This window comes from Fistularia commersonii, chromosome 8 (genome assembly GCF_037954325.1).
Source record: "Fistularia commersonii isolate RoL2024-O1a breed Wild chromosome 8, RoL_Fcom_v1.0, whole genome shotgun sequence".
In the NCBI taxonomy this organism is placed as follows: Eukaryota; Metazoa; Chordata; class Actinopteri; order Syngnathiformes; family Fistulariidae; genus Fistularia; species Fistularia commersonii.
In genome coordinates this window covers 13,784,898-13,796,202 of record NC_141291.1, presented here as the reverse complement: position 1 = coordinate 13,796,202, position 11,305 = coordinate 13,784,898, and the positions used below count along the sequence as shown (strand labels likewise).

Here is an 11,305-nt window from a genome sequence, read left to right as displayed (position 1 = left end):
GCATCCAGACTTTTTATTTATGTAAGGAACTAGAGGCTGCAACCAAAAAAAAAAATTCAACATTTCAAATCAACCAAGTTCAAAAACTTTATTGACCTAGAACCTGATTAGAATGCCAGATGATGTATAGTACAGAAAGTTGTACATAATCTTTTTTGCAACATAGAAAACTTTACATTGCTGTATCATATACATTTTGTTTTCTACATCCATGAGCAGGAATGCCTCCCATTCATACATAAAGCACAGCTAACGTTTGTCATTCTCTCTATACATAGTACTTTCCCCAAACCAAAGAAAAAGAAAAAAAACAAAAATTAAATATATTATTAAATTTTGATTTTGTACACAAAAGTGAAAACTAAACTCAAACATGAAAAACAGACGAGTGACTCAAAAGCAGCTAGCATCGGGTTGCTATCTTGTCTTCCAGTTTCAGATGCCAAGTTAACATCTGGCTCCTTTAAAAACCTAACAACATATAAAATGGAATAATTTAACCCTTCACTTTCCATGGTCTTTTTCAATTACAAATCATACTGTATAGGACAATGCGCAGGAGATGTTACAGCCAAATAAATTATCAGAAAAGTAAAAACTCCAGTGCATTAAAATGAAATAAAAAAAAAAAAAGATCAAGTGCAGCAGAGAGAGAAAACAAACAAAGAAAAATAAATGAAATCTAGTGTTATTATATTACATGGCGGCATATCTGTACAACTAGATTAATCCAAGTGGCTATCAATACTAATGTTAGCCAACTGGGGTGCAGAGAGAAGGATCATTATTATTATCAATGCGTGACAAAAGTCACATTTCATAGTTACTGAATACGTCTTTGCATGTTACTGAAACCGCTCTTTTCTAAAATATACAGTAAGAAGCACATTTTTTTTGAAATATATTCCTTCTGAGCAGATCGGAGATATGTGTAACTGCCTTTTGTTTTTTTTTTTTTTTGTTTGTTTTCTTTTTTTAGAATCAGTAGTTTTTATCCAGTAGAAGAATCGCTACACCTTGTACAAGACTGGTTTCTTCATGATATCAAGTACTCCACCTCGGCGTGGCTGTGTGGTGCCAGGGTGGGAGTGGGGGTTAAGGGTGTGGGCGGGTGTGAGCGTTTTTGACCAGCCATTGACGTCAAATATGGAGCAGAAACCACGTGGAGCAACCTGAGGCAACACCAGAGCTGCATTGTGATCACACAGATGTGTGTCGGCGCTCTGCGTTCCCGGGCTTTTTCCCCACAGCGCCATCACTGGGCCTCCTCTTCCATGTCTGCGGCCGCCTCTTGTTCAACGCTCCCCAGCTGGGGGTCGGGCCCGGACGCGGGCGGCTGTGCAATGTGAAAAACGAGGCCGATGCGCAGATAGAACTTTCTGAGCACGGCCCTGAGCTCCGGTATGAGGTCAAACTGCATGATCTCACACAGCAGGGGGTAGTACCTGGATGCGTGAGCCTTGAACTGAACGTGAGTGTCAGAGTGGGACAAGACGGAAAAGAGTGTTTTAGTGCAGCGGCGGGTAAATTGTCACATCTTAAATCATTTTTCCGCTCTAAGCGAGTATCGACAAAGCTTTCGGCTGAGTTATCCCGACCTGTATTTCCTGGTGCGAGTCCAGTCTTAAAACACTTACCCTCTCATCGCTGATTTTGAGCACTTTCGTGAGGAAGAGGAGCAGCAGGTTGGTCCACGCCTCTCTGTGACTCTCTGCGGTCAAAGCCAAGAAATATGCTACAGCTTCACTGCATACACTGGAACGAGACAAAAAAAAACATACATTTTACACAGTTGAGAATTTATCAAAGAAAGTCAAGCTTAAAAGAATTGTTTTTTTTTTAATCTTATTTTTTTTAATCCTGACAGCTAATAAAACTCTATATTTATTTTTTGACCACTTTTTCACCTTTATTGTTTTTATTTTATTGGATTTTTTAATTCTATATTTGTAGATATGAATATGTCTGAACGGTGTCCTTTAGTGTGTCCTTCAGAGTCAAGTAAGGTGCCTTTAACAAAATGCATTATCGTGATTATTAAAAAGGAAATTATATATTTCTTTGAGGTTACAAATAGAAATAGCGCAGAAACAAAAGCAGACCGACTCTGCCACCTGTAAACCATTCAACCCATTCCTCATCCCCTCTCTCAGATCTGTCTTGACCCCCCCCTTTATCTGATCTGCATCCCGCTCTCATCAAATGTGCATTTCGTGACCTGCACCGATGGAAGGCCGTGTAAATCACGCTCAAGAAGATATGTGTGTGTGTATGTGTGAACTGCAAACACAACGTCACATATGTATCGGGATTACTGAGCCTTTCTCAAATCCTGGGACTACCTTCCCTCCTCCTCCTCTAATCAGTAATGACTACGAGTAGAGGAGGCAGATAATGAATCTGCTCCGTCCTGATATAATCATCAATAAGGCGGTGGGAGGGAGAGGAAGGGGCGGCAGATAAAGACGAGGCCCTGAGCGAAAAACCAGATGCGATTGTGTTGATTTCCTTTGCATCTCTGTGGCAGATGCTTTCAGAAGTGCCAGGCTTATGTGCATACAGTGCAGCTCTTCATCCTGAGTAACTGACTGGAGATGGCTTCCTTGCTATCAATATGATTGATAGCGGTGCTGATTGTGTGCCTGGTGACTGGACATGAATGACAGTGAGAGGCGTGGGATTGTTTAATGGATTCATTGGTTAGTCTAGTACTTCGTGAGAGTGCTGCAGTAGTAGCTTGGCATGTTCAAGTGCTAAATAATGCTCCATTTATTGGTTATCAATACTGACAAGTTATTATATCTACTTCACATGAATTTAAAGAATGTTATTGTTTAATATATATTTTGAGCATTACTTCAAGTGCTCATTGTCACACACGCACACGGACACACACACCTATTTATTCATGTGTGCATATAGATATACATACATATTTACGATATACACACACATTCATGTACATAGACACATACACACACAAATATATATATAAATATTAATGTGTGTATGTGTGCCTATATATTTATACAAATATACATATATACATATACACATATATGTGTATATACTGGTACACAGACAGACAGACAGACAGACAGACACACACACACACACACACATACACACGATGCTAATAGTGAATTCAGGCGGGCTTGTGTTTTTCCACCATCCTTCTCCTTATAAAGGGAAAAAAGGAGAAAAACCCAAACTGGACTCAACCCAACCATTTAACATCGAAGAAAACACAAGAGATTGGACAGGAGAGGATCGTTCAAAGAATGAACTGGTACTGAAATAGTTTGTACGCTAGTCTCCCCAGAGGAAGAGTATTTCAGCAAATGAATCCATTAAACAGTTTTAATCGGGCACTGGATTGTGTCAGGTCATTCCAAGAAATTACAGGGTTACGTTTTATACTCTAAACGTGGGCCTCCAAAAACATCCCTTTTTAATTTTAATAAAAAAACATTCTGAAAACAAGAGAACCCCTCGTCAGTCTCTGAATACATTGTACATTTACGACAGCTGTTGTTCAAGCGGTGTTTTCGCTGATGGGAGATTCATTAAATATTTACTCGTCCGGCCGCGATCAATTTCTGCAGTCTTTACAAGTGTGCTGACAAGACACGCAGGCGGTTCCCGGGACGGCCGCGATAGGAAAGAAGGTTCGTCCTGCCCGAGAAGCGTTTACAACAGAGCCACTTCTGCGTTTAAAAGCACTGCACACTGCTGGGCAGCGTGATTGTAAAACTGCACAAAAGATGAGTTGTGTTTCTTACTTGAGCAGTCGTCTCTGGACCTCCTCCCAAGCGTCCCGCCGGTTTTCGTCTGTGTACATCCGGAAGAGGATACGCAGGCCGCATGCCAGGCTGCCCGTCTCCTGCTTCAGCAGGTTGGGCTTGGACTTTCCTTTGAAACCTTCGACACATGCAAGCGGATTCATGGTTTAAATTATGGAGCAGTCTTACAGATGAATTAAAGCAAAGTAAAAACAGTTTCAATCAGTATCCAAAATTTTGTTTTAAATAAATATAAGAATGAAGAGGAGTGGTTTAATATGGGACTGTAATGTATTGTCAAATTTGTTTGTTGGTGAGTTTTTAATTTTTTACTTTTATTTCATTTATTTATTTTTTTTGAATCAGGTATACAATATAACTAAATGTTTTGAAACTGTGCAAAAATGGGGTCGGTGTGTATACGTATATATTTCGTGAAAAAGAGAATGGTGAATTTGTAAATGATCAAAAATAACTGAACAGATTAAAGTTAATAAAAAAAATAATTACTCTGCACTCAGGGACACCATACAGACATATACACTTTTAAAATAAACAATAAAATAAGAACAATAAGTGAAATGATTGAACATGTACGAAACAAAATTGAATTAAATTAATGAAAAAAGAAAATAAATACAAAACAGAATTTCCAAATACATCCATGTGTCTACTTGTTTACCTGACAGGCAAAGCAGCATGTGCAGTGAAAATTGAGTATAACCTTCAGCAGGGTGTGTGTGTGCGCTTGCATGTGTGTGTGTGTGTGTGTGTGTGTGTGTGTGTGTGTGTGAGACCCCACCTGCTTTCCACAGTAAGGTCCTCTGCTCGTTATTGGAGTTAAATGCCTTGGCGAAGCGGTGCGACTCCAGCAAGCAGTCCAGCAGCTTGAAGAGCTGTTCAGAGGTCAGGTAGCGATACATGCCCTGATCCTGCGTCTCCACGGGGATTTCTGCTGCGTACTGAGCATCCCGCTTCCGAGAGAGAGAGAGAGGAGAGGGGGATAATCAACTGTCTAGAATCGCATGGCAGCGGATGGAATTTGGGTCGCCGGTTGGCGCTGGTGTTCTCAGCTGTTTCTACCTGTGCTGCAGCAAAGTTCTCAGCATCCTCCTTCTTACTGGTGGCGGGAAAAAAGACGATGTTATCAATAGTCTGGATCAGCTCCAGCTGAACGACACACTTAATCAGCAGTGCCGAGAATAATCGCTGCTCCTGTATCTCTGTGGAACACACGGGAATCGATCAGAACTTTGCCCGGGCGAGAGACGCCCCCCGCCCTCCCTCCCAGCTGCCCCTCCCCCGAGTCTCGCCTCGCAGACTTACTGGTCGGGGTTCTGCTCCTGGAGGTGTCCTCGCTCATACCTGAGGCCGGAGTGTGCTGGCTCTGCCGCCGGCTCTCCGAGGCGATCCTTTCGGCGCTGCCGATGGAGTTCTGGTCTTCGGAGCGGAGCAGGACATCGGCTGACTTCTGGGAAATAGTGTCCTGAGACCAAAGTGAATCAGCAGTTTAAGTATTTGACATCACGAAGTTTCTCGGGGATTAACGGAGATCTAACAGGCTGCACTGGGCAGACTTGGTAAATACAAATAAAAATTCTCCCCCACATGATGAGAATGTGGGTGCAGTAGCCTCACCAGCTGTTTGTCTGACAGACTCTGTGTTGTCATGTGTTCTCCATCTCCTCCAGCTGGTCTCCATGTTAAAAGCCTGACATACAGGACAAAGCATTAATACAGAGGACTGAATTCATGCAACTATGGAATGATAAATTCCATAGTGGTATGGAATTGTATTTTTTTGTAAATAACAAAAAAAAATATATACATTAAGGCGGCCCCCGAGATGTCGTTTCTGCATCGACTTACGCGTGCGGGATGGTCGTCTTGAAGATGTCCAACATGCAGTTGCATGTTTTGTCCCAGGTCTCCAGGGAAAACTTCTCCCCATTCAGGATGACCACGTTCTCCAGACAGTTGGTACCCGAGCGGGCGAGCTGCTCGTTGTCTGAGGACACGGCAAGGGGGCGGGGGGGATGGATGAAAAATTAAAATTAAAATGACATCTGCTGAGGATGCTGACTTTTCTTCCTCATAAAATCCCCCACATGGCTAAAATCACAGTTCAGTTGTTTGCTTAACGTCTGGTTGTTTACGAAGCCAGCAGCCTTTATCGATAACACACCTCGGTGGATGGACAACGGTGAAGTTTAGGCTGCAGCCAAAAACCTCATGGATACTGAAGACCAGGTTACTGTACCCCATGAACAAAATCTGATTTAATTCTTAATCACTGCTTACACGTATCCACAGGCCGCCGGCCTCAAAAAGAAAGTGTTTATAATGAATGAATGAATGAATGATTGAATGAATAAATAAATAAAATTAAGACTTGTCCCCACCTCTATTTATTCATTCAATATAATACCAAATGGTAATAATTGCATTATAAACACAGCATCTCTTGTTACAATGGTCACGGTGAACCGGTGGTGTTCTTCCCTCTACGCTTTTAAAATTAGTAGATAAGAATCAAGCCCCCGAGGGGAGGGAAAAAAAAGCCTTGGAAAGTAATTTGATTCAGTGGCATAATTGTGTAATTCCACCCTAATATGACTCAAAGTGATACACACACGCAAAACCATATATACATACATACGCGCGTGTGTGTGTGTGTGTGTATATATATATATATATATATATATATATATATATATATATATATATATATATATATATATATATATATATATATATATATATGTATATGTATATGTGTGTGTTTGTAGAGAGAGAGCGAGAGAAAGGGGAGTCATGTCGTTTTAATTCTTGATAAAGTTGGACCTCCTGCTCTTGAGATGATAAAACACGGCGTTCGCTACTTTACCGCTAAATATCAGGAGGGGTGGATGTGGTGCGGCGCCTCTCACCTTGCTGAACACACCAGTAGAGCTGGGCCAGGATGTCGTCTAGCAGGACGTCGCTGAGGGCCTCGAAGTACTGGGTGAAGACGTCACAGATGGCGTAAAGTGCGTGGTTGCAGGTGGTGGTCATCCACTCGGCTTTCTGAGGACGTGACACAAATCACTATCAGAACGTGTTGCTGCGCGGGGATGGTAGTGTGCAACTTATGTTCGAGAGCGAGCATCTGCATGGGCCAGATGGGCCGAGCAGCCGCGAGAACATTTGCGTTGCGCCCACCTCCGTCTGCTGCTCCGGCAGCTTCATGTTGTCGAAGATCCTGAACACGATCCTGAAAAGGTCCTGCCACCAGTGCTTTTCAAACGTGTGCCCGTAGGTCTTCATCACTTCGAACATCACGGTCAAGCCCCTGGGAAGACAACGGGTTCAGACACGTCCCACTTTTTCCTGAATTGACAAAAAATATTGCAACTCGTTCAGGATTTGCGGCCGCCTACCTCGTCCTAACGTCCAGCTTGCACCGGTTGATGATACAGGAGAGCTCGAAGAGGATGGGGAACCATCCCCGCACCCACACGCGATCCTCAGGTGCAACATTCATGTCATCACTGGTGTAGTCTTTGAAGGCCTGCCGTACACACACACACACACGTACACGTACACACACACGCGCACACACGAGAGCCGTGGTCAGCAAAACTACCAACCATTGGATTCATCTGTGGGTTCTTCATCGTATCAAACACTGGTTCCCCAGAAAACCTCAGCTCCAGCTTACATATCGGGGGTCATCAGGAGGACCCGCTTTATCACAAACCACATTTGAACCCCCAACGCAACCTTTTCACACTTTTGCCATCAGTTAAGACACTACAGGAGTCTGAAAGCAACAACAGATACTTGCAAACAGTATTTTTTTCCCCACAGGCTGCCATGTACCTGAACGCCCCACACACCGAAAAAAACAGCTAACCGCTAACAATGCTAACAACATCCACTTTTAACCCCTCCTTAATTCATGATAGCATTTCTTTTTCTTGGCTGGTATTTAGTATTACTGTAACAGTAATGAATATTAAATACTCACTAAATATTCTAAATATTATATACTTCCTGGCTTTGCTGTTTTATCTTTTTTTTAATACATCTCTGCAAGGTACCATAGTGTGTTGTCGTATTTTCTGGCATTATTGTCGCTATTTGTTCGGTGTGGAGGGAGCGCACAAAGTAAGCAAATTCTTTCATATCTTAATCACTATATGTATATGTCAATAACAATCTTGAACCTTGAATCCCACTGGTTCCTTTGCGAGGAACAAATACTTTGTTAATCGCATGTATTTTTGGGTGTGGGCTTCGCTGAAATTTATCGCATCCCCTAAAGGTCACAGATACAACCGAGTCTAATCTTCTGATTCGGGGCGGGGTTACTGACTTGTGGCCTCTCAGAGACGTATTTGGCGCAGTGTCTGATGAGGCGGATGGCTTCCATGCTGGTGTCCGGAAAGGACGCGTTACAGGCAAACTCCGACAGGCACTTGACGGCGTCCTGGAAGGAGTCAATGGTGGCCGCAAAGTGCTTTTCGAATACATTCGCTGGAGCGGGCGGGCGGTTCGGGTTCGGATGAGGGACGTGGGGGAGAGGGAAATTAAGATTAGGTCCAATTCTCACTAACTTCATGACTTTAAATCATAATAATATACCATTCGAAATTATGAATTGAATGCATGAGACTTGTAACTGTGGCGCACTTACTGACGATATGGCCGGTGGTCTGGAAGGCCAGCTCCACGATGCTCTCGTCCTGGTCCGACGCGGCAAGGTGGAAGACGGAAAATATGTTCTTCCAGCCCGAGCGGATGTTGGCGGCTTGCGAGTTAACCATCTGGGCGATGCAGCGAACCACCATGTCTCGGATGGTGGGTGACCTGAGGGGGAGGGAGATTAGCGGATAGAATTGGGTGAAAAAAATGTGTTGTAATTTATTCTCATTATTGCCTGATTTTAGCTTTAAGAGCTCTTGATCGCATCATTAATCTGACATGCGCAGTCATTATTTCCTGCAGGGGTTTCTTGATACAGCGCGAGTTGCCATAGTGAAGAGCATCCCTAATTGCTCAGTAGTTATGAATGATAGAAAAGGCTGCCTCCACTTAGCGATGAACACACACACACACACAGGAGGGTATCGTGATGAGTCTAATGGACACACTATTCTGCAACATTTACGTGGCCGTCTGCCATCTCCTCTCCCGGCCTGCTCCATCTGTGGGTGGATTTAGAAACTACGCCGCTACTCCTATTTCACATCAATGAAAAGGTGCCGTGACAGACCAGCTTGCCTTTTGACGTGCCACACACACACATACACACAGACGCACACACAGACACACACACACAAACACACACACACACCTTTACTACGGCAACAGTCTATGTGAATGACGCGCGCTCAGAACCAATGGCTGTGTAAAATTCTATTCAAGACAGATTTGTCTCGAACCAGGGGGAGAGTGAAGAGAAAGAGCTTTCAAAATCGGTTGACTGACAAGGTAATGCAAACAGACTGAAATGGGTCAGTTGGAGGTTTTTATTTATTTTTTTTGGGTGGTGGGTCTCCTCGCCGAGAAAAGCTGAACAACATGCTTACTCACTGCTACCACGGAGGAAGAAAGGAAGAGGCAGAATGAACGGAGGAAGAAAGACAAAGAGTAAATAAGAGGCAATGCTGCCACGGAGGCTGAGAGGAGGAGGAGGAAGAGAGGGTAGTTTGATTCAGTGTGCGTCTGCAGCCGTGAGAGAAACAGCCCAGAAATAGTAACCACTTAGGACAAGGGCCTTGTGTTTGCAGCGTCCACCTTTACAGAGTAGTAACAGCGTAGTAACCCAAGCACTCAGTCGCGACAAATGTACGAACCGGTTCTTTTTCATGATGTGCTCGAACGGCCTCAAAAAGTCCTTCTGGAACCTGAAATTGGCCAGCTCTCCCTTCTCCAAGAACTTCATTGACAGCTGCCGGAGAGAGTCTACGGCAAAAATGGCCACGTCCTCGTTGGAATTGCAGCCAACCTGCGGAGAGAGATAAGCAGAACACCCGGAGCTTGAGAACAGATCGGTAGGAACGTAGAAGCATCTGGATGTGGTGAGGAGACAGTTTGTCTTCCGGCTGAAAATATTCCAACAAAATCTGGAAAAAAAAAAAAAAAAAAAAAAAAGAGATAAATGACCACCTTAGGTCTTATTTTTACTGCAACTGCTGCTTCAGCTGTCGTTCTAACAGTGGTAAAAAGAACCTTTAGTTCCACTAAAACTTTTCACTAATAAATTTAATCTGTTGACATTTCCTCAGAGACCTTGCATTTTTCCCAGATCACCGGATCATATTATTGATTTGTCGAGGTTTAAGAAACCTCTGGTGCGGTTAGAGAAAGAATCAAGTGAAACCATTCATTCACTCGCGACACCCATAGGTGTTGCTGCTGTAAGCATTGTTGTACACTGCTAGTTGCCACTTTTGCATGTTTATACTGTTTCGTTTTTATTTTTATTTCTTGTGTATTTTCCATGTTTATATTTTTTCGAAGATATCTTGCTGCTTGTACATTATCAAAAACCTCTACAGCACTATCCGCTTTCTGCTTGGCTTTGTCATCTTCTCAAATTCTTAAAGTTACAATGCTAATCCAAGCTTGTTACATAGATAGAGGTAGATTGACAGATGGACAGACGGATGACGATATTAATCCCCAGGGGTAAATGAAATCGTCATAGCAGCCAGGTACGCCAGAAAACCGCATGTAAGAAAAATGAAACAGAAAGAACAAAAATATAAGAAGAAAAAGCGTGTTAGAAAACACGACAGTGCAGTGGAACAGATTGGCGGATGCGCGTTAAGGGGATTCAGTTCAGTCTGGAAATGTCTGATGGTAGGATCCATCTCCCATAACATTCCTTCATGATGGCCTTACACCAAAAGATTATCACAGTCTTAGACTAAAAATTGGAAGTCAAAAGGAAATTTGAAGTGTGAAGTGATAATCTGAGCTGTTTTAAATCAGTCTTTCCTAATCTTCGGGCTTATGACAATATTAAATGTTTTCAATATTGTTCAAAGTCTTTCAGCCTTTACGGTGACGTGACAACCAACAACCAATAGATGAGCTCCAACAGAACTGGAAACAGGAAACCTGGTAGACAAATAATCACCAGAGCCATCACGGGCGGTATGAATGAATGGGAAAAATGACGGACATCCCGATCAATATGGTCCAGAAAGAGGAGCGGACGATGGAGCTGCCGGCAGAACAGCCCAGCTTGTACGATGTCAACTGTCCGGTGCATCACGACTGAGTGGAGAAGAAAAAGCGTTGTTTTCACCCGGCGAAAACATTGCATGGTTGGAAAAAAAAATTGCTGAAAGAATCCAGTTGCAGTCTTGTAAACAGTGACCATGTAAGATTCACAGTCTGCGAAGAGACTGCAACTAATATCTTATCTTTAGACGTGACCAGGTGTGAGATGATAGTTTTCCACCAGTCTTTTCCAAATCTATTCAGTCTTCTGATGTATGGGTAGCGTGTGGAGGGAGATTATCCAGATG

At 43.1% G+C, this 11,305-nt stretch overlaps 1 protein-coding gene across 4 annotated transcripts in view; it reads right to left on the bottom strand.

The window, feature by feature from the left end:
* Positions 1-72: 72 nt before the first annotated feature.
* The window catches only part of arfgef1 (ADP-ribosylation factor guanine nucleotide-exchange factor 1 (brefeldin A-inhibited)), a 56,149-nt gene continuing 44,916 nt past the window's right edge, over positions 73-11,305 (bottom strand). For 3 of the 4 annotated variants that reach the window (XM_086151267.1, XM_086151269.1, XM_086151270.1), the window contains 14 exons: positions 9,623-9,774; positions 8,461-8,633; positions 8,140-8,300; positions 7,202-7,332; positions 6,984-7,113; positions 6,713-6,848; positions 5,652-5,790; positions 5,421-5,493; positions 5,109-5,268; positions 4,866-5,005; positions 4,585-4,756; positions 3,783-3,921; positions 1,638-1,755; positions 73-1,465 (listed from right to left, as the gene is read on the bottom strand). In XM_086151267.1, the coding sequence (XP_086007393.1) occupies positions 1,256-1,465; positions 1,638-1,755; positions 3,783-3,921; positions 4,585-4,756; positions 4,866-5,005; positions 5,109-5,268; positions 5,421-5,493; positions 5,652-5,790; positions 6,713-6,848; positions 6,984-7,113; positions 7,202-7,332; positions 8,140-8,300; positions 8,461-8,633; positions 9,623-9,774 (2,034 nt within the window). In that variant the 3' untranslated portion in view covers positions 73-1,255. The remainder of the gene's footprint in view (positions 1,466-1,637; positions 1,756-3,782; positions 3,922-4,584; positions 4,757-4,865; positions 5,006-5,108; positions 5,269-5,420; positions 5,494-5,651; positions 5,791-6,712; positions 6,849-6,983; positions 7,114-7,201; positions 7,333-8,139; positions 8,301-8,460; positions 8,634-9,622; positions 9,775-11,305) is intronic. The other variant, XM_086151268.1, reaches the window with a different exon arrangement.